The 19109-nt window shown below is 35.3% G+C and overlaps 1 protein-coding gene and 1 non-coding gene across 9 annotated transcripts in view; both read right to left on the reverse strand.

The window, feature by feature from the left end:
• DMD (dystrophin) overlaps positions 1-19109 on the reverse strand; it is a 1840970-nt gene that overhangs the window by 1324926 nt on the left and 496935 nt on the right. For all 8 annotated transcript variants that reach the window (XM_045507265.2, XM_045507267.2, XM_045507235.2 and 5 more), the window contains 2 exons: positions 6633-6821; positions 5849-6030 (listed from right to left, as the gene is read on the reverse strand). In XM_045507265.2, the coding sequence (XP_045363221.2) occupies positions 5849-6030; positions 6633-6821 (371 nt within the window). The remainder of the gene's footprint in view (positions 1-5848; positions 6031-6632; positions 6822-19109) is intronic.
• On the reverse strand, positions 7172-7244 carry TRNAD-AUC (transfer RNA aspartic acid (anticodon AUC)). The gene has a single exon. It is a non-coding gene; the product is annotated as a tRNA-Asp (tRNA).

The following is a 19109-nucleotide window of genomic DNA, read 5'->3' on the forward strand; positions in this document are numbered from 1 at the left end:
ATGAATTGCAGAGATTTGGCTTCCCTGTTTATAATTTAAAGTGTAAGAGGCACATACTTTACATTATTGGAGCAGGGAGTGTACACATTTTAACTGCGTATTATTTATGGAAAAGATTGTCATGGCTGGTCATATCAATTTGAGCCTAATCAAATTACCTCCTGTTAATAACTGCTGCTTATTAGGCCAGTAATGAACTGTCAACACTCTCACATCGTCTCTATTGTATATTCTTTCACAAGAATCTTGCTATTCTATAAATCACCCATGGAAAGTGATGTCAACATTTGAGGACTGAATGAGACATCACCAGCACCATTTTTGGAGCTTCTAAGAAAGTAGTTAAAATGTTTGGTCCACCTCAGTTGATAGAAAAATAGGGACAGAAGAGATTGAAAGTAGCAGTCTACAAAGGAGTATGAATTTTTACTGTTCTACTATGGTTTCAAATAGATCAGTGCTTCTCAAACTTTAACGTGCTTAGGAATCACCCAAGAGCTCGTTAAACTGCAAATTCTGATTCTGTAGTGCGAGGCCTGAGATTTTGCATTTTTAACTAGTTCTCAGGTGATGCTGTTGCCAGTGGTTCTTGCACCACCTTCATCTCCAAGGAATTCTTATTTTAACATGATTGGAAGAATTAAATAATGAATTAATGAAACCGTGGTAAGACAAGTAAGAGTCTGAGATTATGCACTGCTAAAATAGTCACTGCAACAAATTCATTTAACAGATTAGATCTACTTAAGAAATTAATTTATTTATCCACTCATTCAGATATTCACATAAGCAATGTTAAGTCACTTCTTGGGAGAAAACACCCTACCCATTTGTTTGGCACCTCTTTTGCTCTGTTCCCTCTCACATAAGTTATCTCATTTGAAGACTGGAGCAGACATTGGGGGAAAAAAAGATGAGCCAGACTTGTTAGACAAATTTTTCTCTCTAGTCAAAGTGTCGATGGACATTCACAATTATTCCTAATGTTATGGCTTGTATTTTCACCCAGATACTATTCATATCTCTCCTGCTGATGTAAACGAGAACACAACTTCCCTTAGCCTCCTTACTGACTTGTCTTCATTTTTTTCCCTCACCATCACAAAGGTTTCAGTTTCCCTCTGCATGTCCTAACCACAATTATCAGAGAAGGTGATGGAACTTGCTGTGCTCATCTTTATGAGTCCTTGTAGAAAAGTCAGTAAATCTCTTTTGCTCTCTGCAGGTTGCACTTTTCAATCAAATTAATTAGTTTATTCATAGAGAAGAAAATCTTCTCTTGTCCTTACACCAGGAGTCTTCTTGTATTTCCACAGTGGGAAGTTTTGTCTTTTTCTTATTTCTCCCTCACCTCCCAACCCCCCGAAGGGTATTCTGCAGCCTAAAATGGAACAAAACCAAAATCATCTTGCCTACTCCTCTGAAGGTTTCCAACTCAAGCATGCCAACAGACATTGTCTTGCTTTAATTATTTCATTTTAATTATGCAATCAATGGCACTCAGTTCTTTCATTTTGATCTCATAAACATTGCTAAAGATTGGTAACTGACCAAGAGCAGCATATTTGTGCCAAAGTAGTTTGTGGCTAGAGATATCTTAACAAAGTTCTTTACTGTATTAGCTTTCGCTTCATCACCAATTCATGTCCATGAAGATAATCAGAATTGGAGAGGAAAGAAATTAATAAAGAAAGAATCAAATGAGAATAGAGTGAAAAACAGAGGCAGGAAATAAAGAAGCATCTACTTATGTTTTTTACCTAGATTCCTTTGCAAGGAAGATTTTTAAATGTTTCTGTAATAAAAATATAACTTCACATGTAATTTTAATCACCCTGCTTGTGTTCCCCTACCCCCACAGAAAACATACACACATATCCTTTGGGGAAAAATGAGCAAGGCAATTAGAACAGGCTGGAGGAAAAAAAGAGTAAAAAGTATACATAAGGCAAAGTTATACAGTATGGTTAAAATGATTAACCCATGGCTAGTCATCTTATTTATAATGATGATCAGTCTTTACATTGTGTAATAATTTTGCATTCACAATCTACTTTTTTGTACCCTGCCTTGGCCAGTACCTTTTAGAGGGATGTGCCAGGCACCCAGAACTGCTGCTGTTTTATAAATCAGTAACCGAGGACCACGGAGAGAAGTATGTTGCCCAGTTCACATAAACATGTGTTACAGAAAGTGAGACCCGAACTCTCAGATTTAGCATAAGTTAGAAATGAGAACATTTTGTTATCTCTGTATTTTTAAAAGTACTTGTTTTGTTTGATGAGTGTTAATGGTTTGTTGCATAGATAGAATTTCCTAGACACAACCTGTATAAAGGTAGCATCTGTATGTATCAGGTAAGGATGCCTATTTCCAGAGGGGAAAAAATATCTGGACTGTTAGGTGAAAAAGGAAATAAAATCAATTCAGCAGGAGTGGTTCATAAATTAATGACTGGGCTAAGATAGTAGAATATGCTCATGTATTATTACAAACACCACCTGGCACAAGACACCAGTATCTCTTACCTGGGCTACTGCACTGATCTTATAACTGTCCTGTCTTCTTCCAGTGGCATAACTGACATTTTCTTTACCTGTTTTCCCCTACTTAAAACCTTCTGGTGGCTTTTTCTTGCCCTTATGCTGGAACTCAAAGCAGTTATTTTTGACCGTGACCCTGCCATATATGATAAGACCCTTACCTATATTCCAACCCCATCTCACATCTCAGACATTTAATCTTCCCTCCTGCAACTCTCCAACCTTGCTGGTCTTTTGGTTCCTCTAACAAACCAAACTATCGGATTTCAGGGCCTTTGTAATGGTTGCTCCCTTTGCCTCAAGCGTACTTCCTCTTGATCCGCAAATGGTGGTTCCTTCTTGTCATTCAAATTTCAAATTCAATGACTCCACCCTAGAAACAACATTCCTGGATCACAAAGGTTAAAGCAGCCCCTCAAACTCTTTCTATCATATTAACTTTTAATCTCTTCAGAAAATGTATTCCTATCTGGTATTTTTGTAGTTTTTTGTTTGTTTGTTTGTTTTAACTGGATGTCAGCCTCTCTAGAGTTTCATGAGATCTGGAACCTTGCCTCTTGTGATCATTACTGTATCCCCAGTGTCTTGAAATGTATCTAATATCACGAGGCACTCAATCAATATTCATTAATATTTGTGTGTGTCTATACATATATACAGATACAGATAGTGCTACATACAAATACACACACTGTTACACAGTGTTATATACATAGTAATATATAAATCACAATGAATACATATCAAATATAAGTTGATAACTGCTGGTAGATATGTTGTTAGGTAATACTTATAATTCACAAGTGTAAATATTCATGGATTTTAGTTAGCAGTTTATCTGTATTCCCAACCATTTTTTCAATATTGTGATAATATAGCAACTTAAGAATTCTAGCATGGCTTTCGTTATATCTTGTAGGCCTAGACAAACCTAGTATCATTCCTCTCATCACTAAATCTATACATAGGCAGGGATAATGGCTTCTGACTGGGTCTAGCCACACCCTATCTTTGGGGAAGAGAGCTGAAAGGTATGGACTAATCCATTTGTGTTTGCTAGCAATCTACTAAGTCTTCCTACTCTTAAGTAATCACGTTTGGGAACAATAGGTAATGCTCCAAATTGAAGCTAATCATCATCACGGCCATGATAATAAAAACTGAACAGGTAGCAATGTATTAAAGCATTAAATACAACCTAGAATTATTATTTTTTTAAATACTGACATCATAATATTGTCATAATCAGCTTTTTGTTTCTGCTAAAAAAAGAAATCTATCAAAAGTCAGGTCCAACATACTTTGCACAATGGCTTATCTCATTTAAAATTTAATGCATGAAAACTCACAAAGTTAGTAAAAGTGGTATCTTAAGACTTACTATTATTTACAAACTCACAAGAGTTCTCTGAATTTTCTTGGCTTAAATAATACTTGGTGTATCATATTTCAACAAATCGTCCAGACAAGGCTGTTTGCTACAAGCAGTTCCCTATTAGTGTCTCATTTTAACAATTCTACTTTTTTTAAGCAAAAGCTATGCCAGCTAAGAGGGAGGGAGCCCTTGCCTTCTTGATAATCATTCTAAAAGCCTACACACAAACCAAAGTGTCCCAAACTTCCCTAAGGGCAAACTACTTTTTGATGTCAATCTTAGCTTATGATATTGGCCATTTTAGGTTTCTCATTGTCCAGTGGAACACAGGTGAGGAAGTTACACACGTATGTATGCGTACACGGTCATCCATGTATGTGTCTATGGTGTCATCCATCATCTAATGGTACACATCACTTTAACAAAGAGACTTTTCAAATGTTATAATAACAGATTCATAGCTTAGGATTTTAATTTTTGGTTGAATTCACCTTCTCTTGCAACTCAATCTTTAAGCTGCAATTAATTAATTCTTAGTATCAATAATTAATCCCATATTGTTAGTCTTACTGAAAAAAGAGAGTGAGGAACAAAGGAGATATTTAGCCTCCAGAAGAGGATGGAGAAACAGAATGCACAAAGGCAAAGACAGTGGGGCCACTATGGGAAAGGCAGTAAAGGAGAAGCCTGCATTTTAAAGACTTACACATTTTGTCTGAGGTTGCTCTGTTTAAGTTGTACAGTTGTGCAAATGGAAATTGCAATCTGAAGAACGATGGCATATGACCACAAGTAGGAGGCTCTATATCTTATGATTTATGATGATAAATGGGTGGAGAAAACAAGTTGACCCTTGGGCATGGGGTGGGGGCAGTCTTAATAGTTATAACATGGCTATTATAATTTTCAACTCTAGGGTGAGTTGCAATTGTCAAAATGATCATGTCTGGGGAAAAAGTCAATATGCATAGACCAGTATCTCCTGGTATGGAATGTCAATATTTGTGAAAATTCTATTTTATATATACTTCATTTATTCTTTCAGAATACATGAGCTTTAAAATGTGTTTCTCCCCTCCCTATTGTCACAATACAATTTAGTACTGGAATAGCAATCCTCACAGCATATCTAATGAGTTTCTTTCGTCCTATTTTAAAGGTTTTAATCTTCATAAATAATAGCTAAGTAAACTTAAGGCACTTGGACTATTTCTTTAGCTTAATGTATTCAAATCCACAGTTGACACTTCATTTCTTTTCATTTAAAAATAAATCTATCTTGTCTCGATAAGCTCTACATGAATACTCACACCTAACAATATAAATCAAAGCAACACATCCAGAATGATGAGATCTATTTGTTGTTACCTTTATAAAAAATATGCCATTTTCAGAAATGTCTCAAAAATTCTTTTTTGATTAAGTCAATATATATTCTTAAGATAATCCACAACTATGCAAGTACTTCAAGAAGGATTTCCAAACACAGATGAGAAACTGTTCTTTCAAGAGGATTTCCATAAACATATGAGAAACTATTTAATATTTCAGGAGCTTTTCCTTCAGAAGATAAGTTTCCTGTCAACTGTACCTAATATGTGATTTTATGTGTATGATTTTCTTTGTATACTTCCATGCCTTCTATATTCACATTTTAATTTTTAGAGAAAATTTGGAAAATACTATGACAACAATTTTAGCAATCTTTACAGTATAGTTCAGCAGATAGTGGTCCTTCTCTCCATCTCCACATCAATTACATAAGTGAAAATCAACATGTAACAGACATAAAAATCTAACCAAAATGCCCCTGAACAAGAGCTGCACACTTTAGGGAAAAACTAAGACTCCAAACTTAAACAAGAAAGTGCATGAAAATAATAGTAAGATTCCAAAACTCATTATTTTTAGAAATTTAAAACAGACTTACTTGCTTTGTTTTTCCATGCTAGCTACCCTGAGGCATTCCCATCTTGAATTTAAGAGATTCATTTGTTCTTGCACTTCAGTTTCTTCATCTTCTGATAATTTCCCTGTCCCAATCAGTTGGCTTCCCAATTGGAGAACATTGCCAACTCGTCCCTGATGGGATGTCAGATCCATCATGTACCCCTGACAAGGAAAGAAGTTGATAAAAGTTGACGCTCTAAGGAAATCATTATGGTTTTGATTGTTTTTTGCAGTTTTAAATTTGTAGCCCATTCTATATTCCCAATAAAAGTATTTTAATTTTTTCTTTAAGAAAACCCAATACTGTGTTTACTACAAATAGAGGAAAATTATTAGCTTAGGTCATCTTCTGCAGAAGCAGACCCTGAGAAAAGGACTTGTGTGCAAGTGACTTATTAAGGAAGAGATCCCAGGTGTGTCACCTCATGAAAGATCTCCCACTGGGGGTAGTTCCGCCTGATACCCCATAGGTACTCTGGAGTGTAAGTTCTATCTCAACATTAACCTTAACCCAAGAGAAGGGAGCTGGGCTTTCATATGCCTGTATGAGTCACTGGCAAAATCAAATCTCAGCACCTTCAAGTGTTTTTCTCCAAAGGAGAACTTCCAAAGCTGGCTATTGGAATCCCAAACACATAACATTTATTTTGCCTCCATCTCAAAAGAAACACTAAATTACCAAAACACAAGCATCTTGCAGCGTAACTGAGCAAAAAGGAGACATTATAAGTCATGAGCTTTGTTGCATCAATGTTTTCCTTTACCTCATGAGTGTGAAATTGTTCTTTCACTTCTTCTACATCATTAGAAATCTCTCCCTGTGCCTGCAATGTGTCCTCAGCTGAAAGAAGCCATGAGAGTACTTCTTCTAAAGCTGTTTGGTATCTGTCCAGGTTGACTTCAGTCTCCATCAATGAACTGCCAAATGACTTGTCCTCAGGAGCTTCCAAACGCTGAACAATAAAACAAACTGGGTGTTATACAATTAGTATCTTTGCAGACTGTTTCAGTACATTAAATGATAAATTGAATGAAATATTTAAAATGCTAGAAATGTCCACTTGCATTATCAGAGACACGAACAGCAGACACATGATAACAAGCCTGCATTTTTAACATCCTCACAAACAGACACAAATTCTCAAATGGCAGTTGGAATCCACTTCAAATGATTATTTTACTAAAGCTCTTCTGGATTACTACAAGTAGTGAATTCGTACATCATCTCTCCTAGTACTTTTCTTTGTTTTTTTTTTGGTGGGGGGAGATAATTAGGTTTGTTTATTTATTTGTTTATTTTTAATGGAGGTACTGGGGACTGAACCCAGGACCTCGAGCATGATAAGCATGCGCTCTACCACTGAGCTATACCCTCCCCCTCCTTAGTATGTAAATGTCTTGAATTTTCATCCACAGGTAAACTTTTCCAGTTCAGATTTTCAATCCTTTACATATACATTGCTGGTATTATATTTATATAATTTTTGCAATGACAATGACAATTTTTGCAATGATACTTCCCCAGGGCCCCTAATGAAATATTTCTAAAAATTTACAGACCAAAAAAATTATCAGTATGAAAATGAGGGGGGGAGGTAAAATTTAAAAAGAAATACCTCATTCACACATCTGAAATTTCTAATGGTATAATGACTTCCATGAATTAAGTGTTTATCTCCAGAAGGCCATGGTTTAAGTAATAAGACATCACCTTACGAAAATAAAAAATATGAAGTATTTGCTATTGAATTTATTTAGCAGGATGTTAAGTGAGATTCCCAGCATTTATCTTGTACTTTCTTCTGGGGCCCTAAAGCTGAGAACAATGGTTCCAAAGTGTTCATAATTCCAAAAAGAAGATCAAGGCTACCTATGAAAGAATTGCTAATAGGGGACCACAAAACTGTCCCACCACCCTTAATCCAATGCCTAGTTCAAAGGTGTGTAAGAGGAAGCAAGGAGGTTGACTGGAGCATTCTGGTGAGGAAGGATTCCTGTGGAGTGCTACATGTGTCCGTATCTTCCCCGACCTCAAGTCAAGTAATGGAGACCTCAAGAAAATCATGTCTAGAGCAGAGGGTAGTTTCCAAGATGGAATACTGACCTCTAAATCTGTCTGTGTGTTTACAGACATTCAGAAGCTATGGGACCAGTACTACTAAGTGATAAGAGAGAGCTCTTGGGATAACCTGTGTGTCTGCTGCTTTAGCCTTAGGGCAATTATCAATAGTAAGAATTTGAACAAACAAGAAAATCTACAGAATTTTTTTTTCTTAGGTCATGTGCACTCATGGTAGGTTGCTGGGCTTTAAAATTCCTGAGAAGGACCAAACTCAAGAGGGCTTCCTGCTGGGATAAGGCACACAGGCAAACTGTTGAAGTAGTTAGAGCAAAAATATTGGAGAAATATTTGGAGGGAAATTTTCTGTATAACCTAAACATAGTAAGTAAGCACTGGACCCTAACAAACAGGATTTTGCAAAGGAAACAAAAGGCATTGTAGAACAACCAGAAGCTACTTGGAGGGTTTCACGATCCTGTCTAGAGAAAAATCTATCCTTTTGATGATTCTGCCCTGGCATGTCTGCTTTTAATTTCCAGTCCCCAGCAATTCTGGGCCTTATCCCACTGAGCTGCCTATACCAACTTAATGGTGCTCTTCTGATAAATGTTCTAATCTTGAAATTTTAATATTATATATTTCTTTAACTATTAAATCCTTTAAGATGAAAAAGTACAGTGACAGTCTTTGGTGTAATATTTTCATCAAATGATGCATTCTTCACCTGTCTCTAGAGAAGTGGCAGAAATAGGTCATCCTTATAAGTGAAAATCACCCAACTCCAGTATCTCCAACAGAGAATAAGTGTCCCAAGAGAGCTAGTTGCATGGACCCTCCCCAAGGTCAAAGCAAGTTCTGCAGGTCTTAGGGGTCACAACAAGTTCCATGCTATAGCCCTTCTCTCTACCTGTAAATACTATACATAGTAAATATCAAAGTCATTATTCACAGGAAAAAAAGTCACCAAAAGCTAGCCTGGGAGATGCATGTAGACAGAACCAGCTTCATGGTTAGGCAACATGAGCATCTGTATGGTGCCCAAGGTTAAGGAAGACCCCCTGCTTGTTTTATCTGCTTCTTGACATTTACGTCTTAAAATTCTTATTAATTTTATCTTGGAACTTGGGTTTTGTAAGTGAAGTCCAATGGCGCGATGGAGTATGACCATGAACAGAGTAGGTAAGTACAATATGTGTGTCTGCTCCATTTGCATACAGTGTTTCTGGTGTCCCATAAGCCTATAATTCTGGTAGACCCATCAAATGTGAGAGTTGAGCAGACTCAAAGTGAGCACCAGGTAAGTATGTTTAGGATTGAGTGCCTGAGGGCACTGCACTGACAACCCCAGAAAGTTGTGCTTTCTGTTGGAATCAGCACTTGCTTCCGATGGAGAAATCAGGCAATCCTAAGAAAACACAAATAACAAAAGAACCCTATCATATTCTTCCTTACGCATATTGCTTGCCTATATTAGCCAACCATTAATAGTGAAATTGATGATACAGAAACAAAGGAAAAGATAGGGCAAGATGGTTCCTTTCTTTTCACTCCTTCCTTACTCATCAGTAAGCTTAAGGTAGAGAATATCAATAGAAAGTGAACCTATCAAGAAGTGAAATAAAAGACGGCTGAGTTAGTTGTATGATGTTACCACGTTAAGAATGAAATACATATGTATGCACAAGCTACGAAATACAAATTGTGCAATGGTGGTGATTCTGCTTGAGTTAAACGATCTTATATTTGCATTTACAACTGCAACTGCACAATATAACGAAAAGCAGTAAAACTCAAGCTAATACTTTAAAATTTTAATTTTCTTTATTCAGTACGATGTTAAAAAGCAAATAAAAAACACCATGACAAGTTGAGAAAATGACCATAGAATAAAGGAAACAGCTTTATATTTTAGTAATTTTAACAGCACTTTCCTTTCTGCTTTTTGAACAAGAGGCTCTATATTTAATTTTTCACTGGGCTGTGTACAGGTGGGAAAAAAAAGTACAATCCAATCTTGGATATTTTGCCTTGTCTGGGTTGTAGGTGAGAAAAGATGGGAGCTTTATTGTATACAGTAGAATGTGGTTATAAAACCAGGGGCTTTATAGGGGAAAACAGTCGGTGTCTGAAACGTAACTTGGACCTGAGGTCTTGTGTCACCCTGGGAAAAGGTACTTAGCCCCATCCTTAGCCTTCGCTTCCTCTTATGTAAAATGAGAACAGGAGTACTTTGCTAAGATTGCAGTAAGAATTAAAGGAGAGTATATAAAGTGTTTGGCAGAATGCCTAAACTTGTGTAAGAACCCAATAAAGTAGGTGACAGCTATAATTATTATTAGATTCTTAAATACATAAGAACCATTTTGAGACACAACCTACTCCAAGGTTACGTTCTTAAGTCACTGTCCAGATTTCAAGAGCCAGGTAATTTCTGCAGAAAAAATGACTGGTGAAACTTCTACAAGCAAACATCAATTAAATCAAACCTTTCTGGAACTGGAACTTCAATCCAGCTACTATTTAAAAGTTCTAAAAATTATTAACAATCTTCAGTTCAAATAATCTCCTGCAAATGATAAATTGTAAACAACACTATTACTCAAGTAATACAGCACTATTTTTTACCATTGTACAATTTGGATTAAAAAAGTAAATACTTCATGATTTACTGCTATTTACAGAGGGTTGAATTTTTAGGAAAAAAAAATTTAAAAGGCAAATCTTTATACTCAAGGACATGATGTCTAGTATTCATAAATTCTGAATCTAAAAGTTTTGTCTGAGAATGTCCAGAAAACAAATACTTTGCAAAGACAGACCTATTAAAACTAAACTCAGACATGAATAAGCTTGTGTAAAATTACATAAATAACTCAATTAATCATTATTTACATCCAAAAATCAATTACATATATATATGTGTGTGTGTGTGTGTTTGTGTGTATTATGGTCAAAATTATCAGCTGTGATCTGAATAATTCTTTCTTTCTCTAGACCACTTTTTTTTCGTATTTGTCAGTCATGATTTATCAGCGATTCATGAAATTATTTTAGTGGGTCATGATCAGGAACATTTACTAGGTCATTATTAGAAATATTCTATTTAAAAGTAAACAGAATAAAAATACCAGTCTGTATCATTTATATTAAGTACTAAATTGTTTTGTGAATTTTTGTTTCAGATATGCATATATATATGTATGTCTATGTATAAATGTACATATTTTGGGGCAAGATGAAAAAATTTTTTTTTCTATAGCTCATGGGACAAAACTGGAAATGGTTCTAGAATTTCAGTGCAGGCAAACCCATAAAAGAATAAATTTGCTTGAATTACACATTTGCACATTTTCAGTAAAACCCTTGGAACAACACATATTCTTTATAAATCCATCTGTAAAAGAGAACTTGGAAATAAAACAAATATACACTGAGAGGCTTATGCTTGTGGTTTTAGTTTCCCAAAATATATATTCATTGTCACAGTATTACATATTTCACCTAAACTTGTGGCTAGTTCATACATATTATGACATTAAAGGGAATTTTCTAGGAAATTTGATCTTTGCTGTTTACAAGAAAAGAACTATGCATAAGAAAGAGATACTAGTCATTTCATGAATGGAGATGCCAGTACTGGAACTAATTTTTTTTCCTACGCTTCATTCTTATTTTAATTTCTGTCTTTATCATAGTAGTTTATGTTTCTCTGCAGTACATTGGGCAAATAATGATTCAGATGAGAGGCGTAACAATGGATGGATGAAACAATTCTGGTTGTTTTCAAAATTAAGAACACTAAAATTTATTCAACGTTATCCATGTTCTTCAGAGGCTTAATTATTACCCATTTGCACAAAGAATTACTAGACATCATCACCTATGTTCCTTAAAGCTGTTGCTAACGCATAAAGGTGAAGGAGTAGAGAGGGGAAAAGTCAAGGAATGAGGGAAGATAAATGAGTCTGTGTGTTAGTTCGGCAATGTCCAGGACAAATGTCTGGAAACTTATTTCTAGTAGCAGAAATTATAATAAAACAGAGTGTTAGCCTTCACACTACTCCCTACATTAGTATTTTTTTTAAACCTATTTGACTATTTATCAGATCTTGGGTAAGCTATTTAACCTCTCTGTGTCTCAGTTTCCCCATCTGTAAAACACAAAGAAAATAAAAATAAATCTCCATAGGATTGTTGAAAAGATTATAAGTGATGATGCATATAAAATGCTAAGCGCATTCTAGTTTCCAACAAATGCTCTGCAATGCTTGTATTTGGGGACCAATGTTCGTTGAAATGGCAAGCGATTTTTATGAGGAAACACAGTTGAATGAGCTGTGTGTATTTTTAGAAGCATGATTTTGGCAATTCAAACTGAGATAAGTCATCAAATGGCAACATATAGGTAGTGAAAGCAGCAATCCAGCAAATCACAAAGCTCTTAGAAAAATAGCTGGGACGTTTCCAGAGGGCACAATCTATCACTGAGTAGTTTTATATTTCTGTTGAAACTGATCTATTCTGGCAACTTCTCCAAATTCAACCTTAGAATGTGATACGAGTTTTAACCTGGATAAAAACAGTTTTATTGTTCTTGAATGTATAAATGTTTCAAGAACATTTGAAATGTTATCACTTAGCTCCTTTAAATGTGCCATACTTCTTTTTTATGGCATCTAAGTCAATGCATGGATGGTGAAATTTTTGGTGTATTCTATAATCTTTTTATCCTTCAGTGAAAGATTATTTGAAAGCTAAAGGATTACAGAGGGATAACCAAGTGGTTCTTTTACTAAATAACAAAAGAACAGTTCAGAGGAACCAGGGTTAGTATCTGGAAATATTCTTGCCACATTTCCACTGCATTTCTTCTGAGATACAACATGTAAACCAGGGTATTATTCAAAGTGTGAAAAATGATTACAGAAGTGATTTACGAGAAATTAATCCATCATGCAACACTGTACATGACATTCAATCTAATGATACCATTCAATGAGTAATTTTTAATACTGCTTGTGCCTGAAATTCAGTTTAAAGTTAAGCCCTGATGAGAATTTAGGAAAAATTATGGCCTGCTATTATGGCAATATTAAAACAACAATCACAACAACAACAACTACATCTACAATAGCAGTAAAAACAGCTGCCATTATTTACTGGGCACTTAGTGTCAGTCAACTTGCTAAGCACTTAATGTGCACTATATCATTTTTCACAACAGGTCAGGATGACAGAGAAGAGTAGGGTGAGGAAATGGGAGCAGAAAAATTAAATAACATGCCAGAGGCCACAACGGTAATTGGCTCATTTGCTATTTAAAACCAGGGTGTTTGGATTCTAAAACGCACATCTTTACCACAATTTGATAATTCTCTGCTAATGAAGAAAAAAGGATTCAGAATCTATCAAATAACACCTTCACAAAATATCCTAACTTTATAAAAATTAAATAAAAATGTATTTGTAACTGTAGTGATGGACATTAACAAGACTTATTGTGATGATCATTTGGCAATATACACATAAATCAAATATACGTTGTACAACTAAAACTAATGTTATATGTTAGTTATATCTCAGAAAATAAATGAAAATAAGTAAAATTATTAGGGGAAGTTATATCCCAGGTTCATTAAAAAGAAATCACTGAGCTAATGTTCTAACCCAAATCTCTTTAGCCACCTGGGGAGGATTTTAATTTCAAATAGTAACCGTATTACAAGCTATCCTATGCCAGTTATATAAGATGGGTCCAATTAAAGAAAGCTAAAAGGAGGTTGATAAGATGACCAAAGCCATTTCCATTCAGATCACAGTTGAGCTGACCAAATTTGCCTTTTAAAAAATTAGTTTTCTTTTCTTTTCTTCATTTCTACAAGTTCAGAGTCAAGAGTATTGATACCTAGACCCCATTATGTTCTTAAATCAGACATCAAATAGAAAGTTCAAAACGGTGCTTGCAAGACACAGATACCAATATCACAGTGAAGAAGGGGACAACAGAAAGGTGGCCATGTGACAAAGCCCAGGTGGTGAAACAAACTCTCTTTTATAAGGCAGGGGAAGCTGAGCAAGAAATAAAGCTAACATCAATATTTTCTAAAGGAAGGCATATGCCCACCACTGTTGGAACTCTATACCTTCTCCAATTCCTATCACTTATCTTTGATTTTTAGTATCAACAAAGTTGATGTTACATTCTTCACTACTAGAGACTATCTCACATAAATGCTATTCTGTGCTTAGTATATCCTGCTTAAGAAGGAAAAGTGTATCACCTGTACACATATGTGTTATGTGTGTGTGTGTATTTACATTTAAAAAAATTCATCCAAAAGCCTATTAAACAAAAGGTTCTGGAATCAAAAGTGTTCATCTTGATACCCAGAAAAAACTAGCCACTGCAAAGACTGCTGGCCCTTCAATATCTGTCCTCCTCCATTTCTTTGATAGGAGCAGACAGTTTTGGTGACTATTTGGCTATTCACAATATAAACTACAGTTCCCTGCCTTCCTTGCAGTTAGGTGTGGCATGTGACCAAATATTGGCCAGAGAGATAGGTGTGTGCAACTTCTTTGTCAAGACCTAAGAACAGATAGGCTCTCCTCTTTGTCCTTTCCTCCTTCTCACAGGCTGGGATACATACATGGTGCTGCGCTAGCCCTGATTGGGGTGGGGGCGGGGAGGCAGATCCCAGAGGATGACAGAGCAACAAGGCCAAAGGACCTTGGTCACCGGATAAGCAGAGTTCTCCTGTGAGGCCTGAATCACCCACATGTGGACAGTTAAGATAAATAATTCTAAAAAAGAAAAAACCTGTTTTTTAGATAATCTATCACTAAATTTTGTCTTTGCTACTATCACAAAACCTATAGCCCATCTAATACACTAGCATGCCCTAAGTTTCTGGGATGTGAGACTTTACTATAAAGATATACATGTTTCTAAGAGCTAATATGTGATTTTAAAATAAACTTTCTACCATAAAATCCTGCATCTACCTGATAATATACCCTCTCTCTCTAAAACATGCTTTCAATGAAGGCAATAGTTCATTTTTCTTCATCATTTCTCAATCCATGTACCTTTATTTTTTCCAGTTTAGTGAGATATAATTGACATAAATCTGTAAGTTTAAAGTGCGTAGTCTGTTGATTTGATACACTTCTATATTGTAATATAATTACTATTACAGCTTTAGCTAACACCTTCATCATGTCAAATAATTACCAAGTCTTTTTGGTGGTAAAAATATTTAAGATCTACCACTCTCTTAGCAACTTTCAAGTATAGAATACATCATGTACCTTTAGCTATTACACCAGCCTTTATGTTCCACGAAGGCAGGGACCCCACTCCCATGCGTAATATATAATACAGCACAAAGATAACTAATAAAGATTCATTGAATTAAATTTTGGGGGGTATCTAACTTGTATTTATCATTAAAACTCATTTGTTCTTCTAATTTATAATCTCATATAAAATATGTTTTAACAAATAATCATGTCCTAAAAAACAAGAGCATCATGGTGCAAAATATCCATGATTGGAAATATGTACTTCTTCCCAATATTCTCTTTGATAATTTGTGTGTGTGTTTTTTAATTCCTTTTCTGTCTCTAATTTGTCTAATTCAACTCTTGCATATCACTGGGCATACATTTACTTTTTAAGTTATGCTATCTTTTATTCCTTATTTCCTCTTTTCTTAACCTCCTCTTAGTAATTTTTGCCTTGTGTATTATTATTCACAAAGTAATAAAACCCTTCCTATAAAATCATAAAGGATATAAAAGAAGTAGCCATTGCCATGACAAACTCTCCTAAACCAATGGAAATTTAGAAATAAAATAATAAAATATTTAATTAGATAACAAAATACCTAACATAGAAGATATTCTTTTTTAAATTAATAGAGTTCACAGTAAGATTTTTGATAAATATCAATAAACAACTATGTGAAACAACTTTATCCAAAATTCATTTGGTAGTGCATAAAGGCTTTCCAGTTTAGTTATTTCTTTGTACCCATTATCTCATAAAATTCTCACAGAACTCTAGAAGAGGAGCCCGTTTCCCAGATGAGGAAGCTGAGTTCACACTAAGAGTGCTGGAGGAGAAATCAGACCCCCAGTAAACCTATATTTCTTCTTGTCATTCTGAAGGGCTGAAGGAACAGTATGAGAGCCACAGATTCCTGAGAAGGCAGATGAACATAATAACTCTGTAATATTTATGATATGTTTCAATAATTTTAGAAGTCAATATTTGGTTGGAATTCATACAAGTTGAGAATTCAAACAATCGGGGATTTTCTAAAAGTAATTTTAAAGTAAGACAGTTAAAAAATGTCTGAGAAGACCAAATCAATTCCTAACTCTAACAATCCTACCTACTTTCCAATAGACCTAATGCAAATATAGCAAGTCTTACTTATTCTAATCAATCTTTTATAAGTATCTAAAACAAATATGACTCACTGGATGATACTTATACAATTAAAAGAATTTCCAAGTATATTGCTTTAGTCAAACTGTTTTTAACTTGAATGAAATCTTTCAAAATGAGCTCATTATTTTCTAAGTTTGTATATACTTTTTATATATAAATCATCTAAAATTTATGTTATAAATAATATCCCAACATGACTGTAGTCTATATAGAGTTTGCTATAACACAGAAAAACAGCCCAAAAGTGAGCTATGAAGGAAAACTAGTCATTTATGTATTTCCATGCATCCATTTAAAATGTTCTGCTCTAGCTCATATAGCATCATTTATAGTATTATTCTTAGTCATTTACTCATCTATTCAACAAGTCTATACTTCACTAAATTTGAAGTTAGACTCCCCTCAAATATACAAACTTATCTACAGCTCTATTAATCCTAGCCTCCTCATTTCACATTTCAATGGAGAATTTTACTATTCCTATTATGTAATCCAAGGATCCTTGAACTTTACACTTTTTCTGTAAAGAGCCCCAGAGTGAATACCTTGAGCTGTGGCGCCCACGGCAGGCCAGCTGCACCTACAAAAAGCAGCCCCAGACAATAAGAGAGTGAACGAGCATGGAGGTGTTCTGGTCAAATGTTCTCTACAGAAGACAGGTGGCAGACTGATTTGGACCCTCAGCCTGTAGTCGCCATCGCCTGATAATCCTTTTCCTTCTCATATTTAATCTCATTCCTTTTCACAGACTCAAGAATTTCCCACTGTTTATCATCCCTTCTCTCTCCAACCTCTCCCCCTCAAACTGAACCTACTGTGTTGCCCTCTTACTTACTCTGTCGCACATCCAAGTCAGCCTTCTCTACAATCTCACTGCCCTCCCTGGCCCCACTCCCACCTCATATGTAGCAATGTCTCAAAGGTCTCATGGTGCACAAAACCAATGCCTGCCCTCCAGGAACTTCGATTCTGTCTCACTTCGGAGGAAGAAAAACCTGAGTTCAAATTCCTGAGCCTCTGGAATTTATAAACAATCTGTGCATGACAAAGATATTTAATCTCAAACTCCTGAAAAGCCTGAAAATAGCTATGATTATATTAACATAGAGGGAGCTTGTAAGGCTTACAGATAAGATACAAAAAGTTTACATTAACTTGCGGCATCACCCCTTCCCATTCAATCTTTATAAAATTATTCCCATTGTCTCATTGTTCTTACTTAGTACAACACGGAATTAGCACGTAAGAAGTAACATCAACAAAGGGGAGTTTGCTTCTATTTAGATTCTAGGTTGTAAAAATAGTCAACTAAATTGACATGTTTTTGCTAAATAGGTAATTTCCTCACAAATAGTGGTTCTCTCCACTTCCTTCAGGTACACCAGCTACTTGGATTATCCTATCATTTTTTTATACATATCATTAAATTCTTTGGGTTTTCTCTTCAGTTTACATGCTCTCATCTCCTTTCCTTGCTCCTAGAAGTGTGGCGTGGTACGGTGCATCCTTCAGCAAAACCCTCAGAGGGGACTAAATATAAGCTCCATGGGTATAGAGGTTTGTTTGTTTTTTGGATTTACAATGTTGTATTAGTTTCTGGTGTATAGTAGGCTGGTACAAACTACTAGATAAACAACAAGGTCCTATTGTATAGTACAGGGAACTATATTCAGTGGCTTACTGTAACGTGTAATGAAAAAGACTATGAAAAAGAATATGCACGTGGGTATAGAGTTTTGTTTATTTTGTTCACTACAGTGTCTGACAAATCGAAGAACATAATAGATTGTTGTTCAATAAAGTAGTGAATCTCCTAGTACATGCCACGTAATAATTTTCCATAGTAGTTTATATTCATATTAGGACATTTTTCCCTAGGTGAATTAGACAGAAGTTACTGCATCTTTTCATCTCAGAGCAAGGAGAAAAAATAAAACACCTCACTTGTGTTTATAGCACCTGCTGCCTTAGTGTACTGTTTGTCTCCCTATTCTCTTCAAGGAAAGAGATCCTTTGTTTAAGGCCTTAAGGGCTTGACATTTATAAGGAAAATGCAAATAATATCAAGCATGGGAAGACTCTGCTAAATTTCATTATCAGCTGAAATTCTGCCCTCTGCCTCAAGCCAAGTAATAAAAGACCAGAGCAATCCTCGGCTTTGTTGGTGCAGGTAGATTAGAAGGTACATGGAGTCAGATGAAGGCAACAGGCTGTTCTATTTTATCACTGGCTCCTAACAAGCGTGCACATGCTTCAACGTTTATGCTTCAGGGTCTCATTGACAATTAAAAGCCCTTAATCTTAAGATTTAGAGAACTGAGAAGAGTGTATAAGGGTTCATTGCATTTGATAAAAATGAAAGGTGTGAAACTTTTGGACAAGTTTCTATCTCCTGTTGTACTAACACTTCTTTCACATCTTGAAGGAGAAGACTCAAAAGTCAGGGTGGTTACAATCTAGGAGGAATCACTCCTGATTTAGGGAACATACTGTAAAAGGATTCAAGTGTATATATGTATGTATTATAAAATGAGGCAATGGAAAACATGAGTAGGAATGCAAAAGACAGCCCCAAGTGAGACTGAGATAGAAAATTCATATCATAAAGACATATGTGTGTATTATTAGTTTAAAAAAACCTTTTATTATTATTGAAATGACTTGCTCTTTTATCTTCAACAATTTGGTTGAAAGCTGCCCAGCAAGCAATATCCTTGATAA

This window comes from Camelus bactrianus, chromosome X (genome assembly GCF_048773025.1).
Source record: "Camelus bactrianus isolate YW-2024 breed Bactrian camel chromosome X, ASM4877302v1, whole genome shotgun sequence".
In the NCBI taxonomy this organism is placed as follows: domain Eukaryota; kingdom Metazoa; phylum Chordata; class Mammalia; order Artiodactyla; family Camelidae; genus Camelus; species Camelus bactrianus.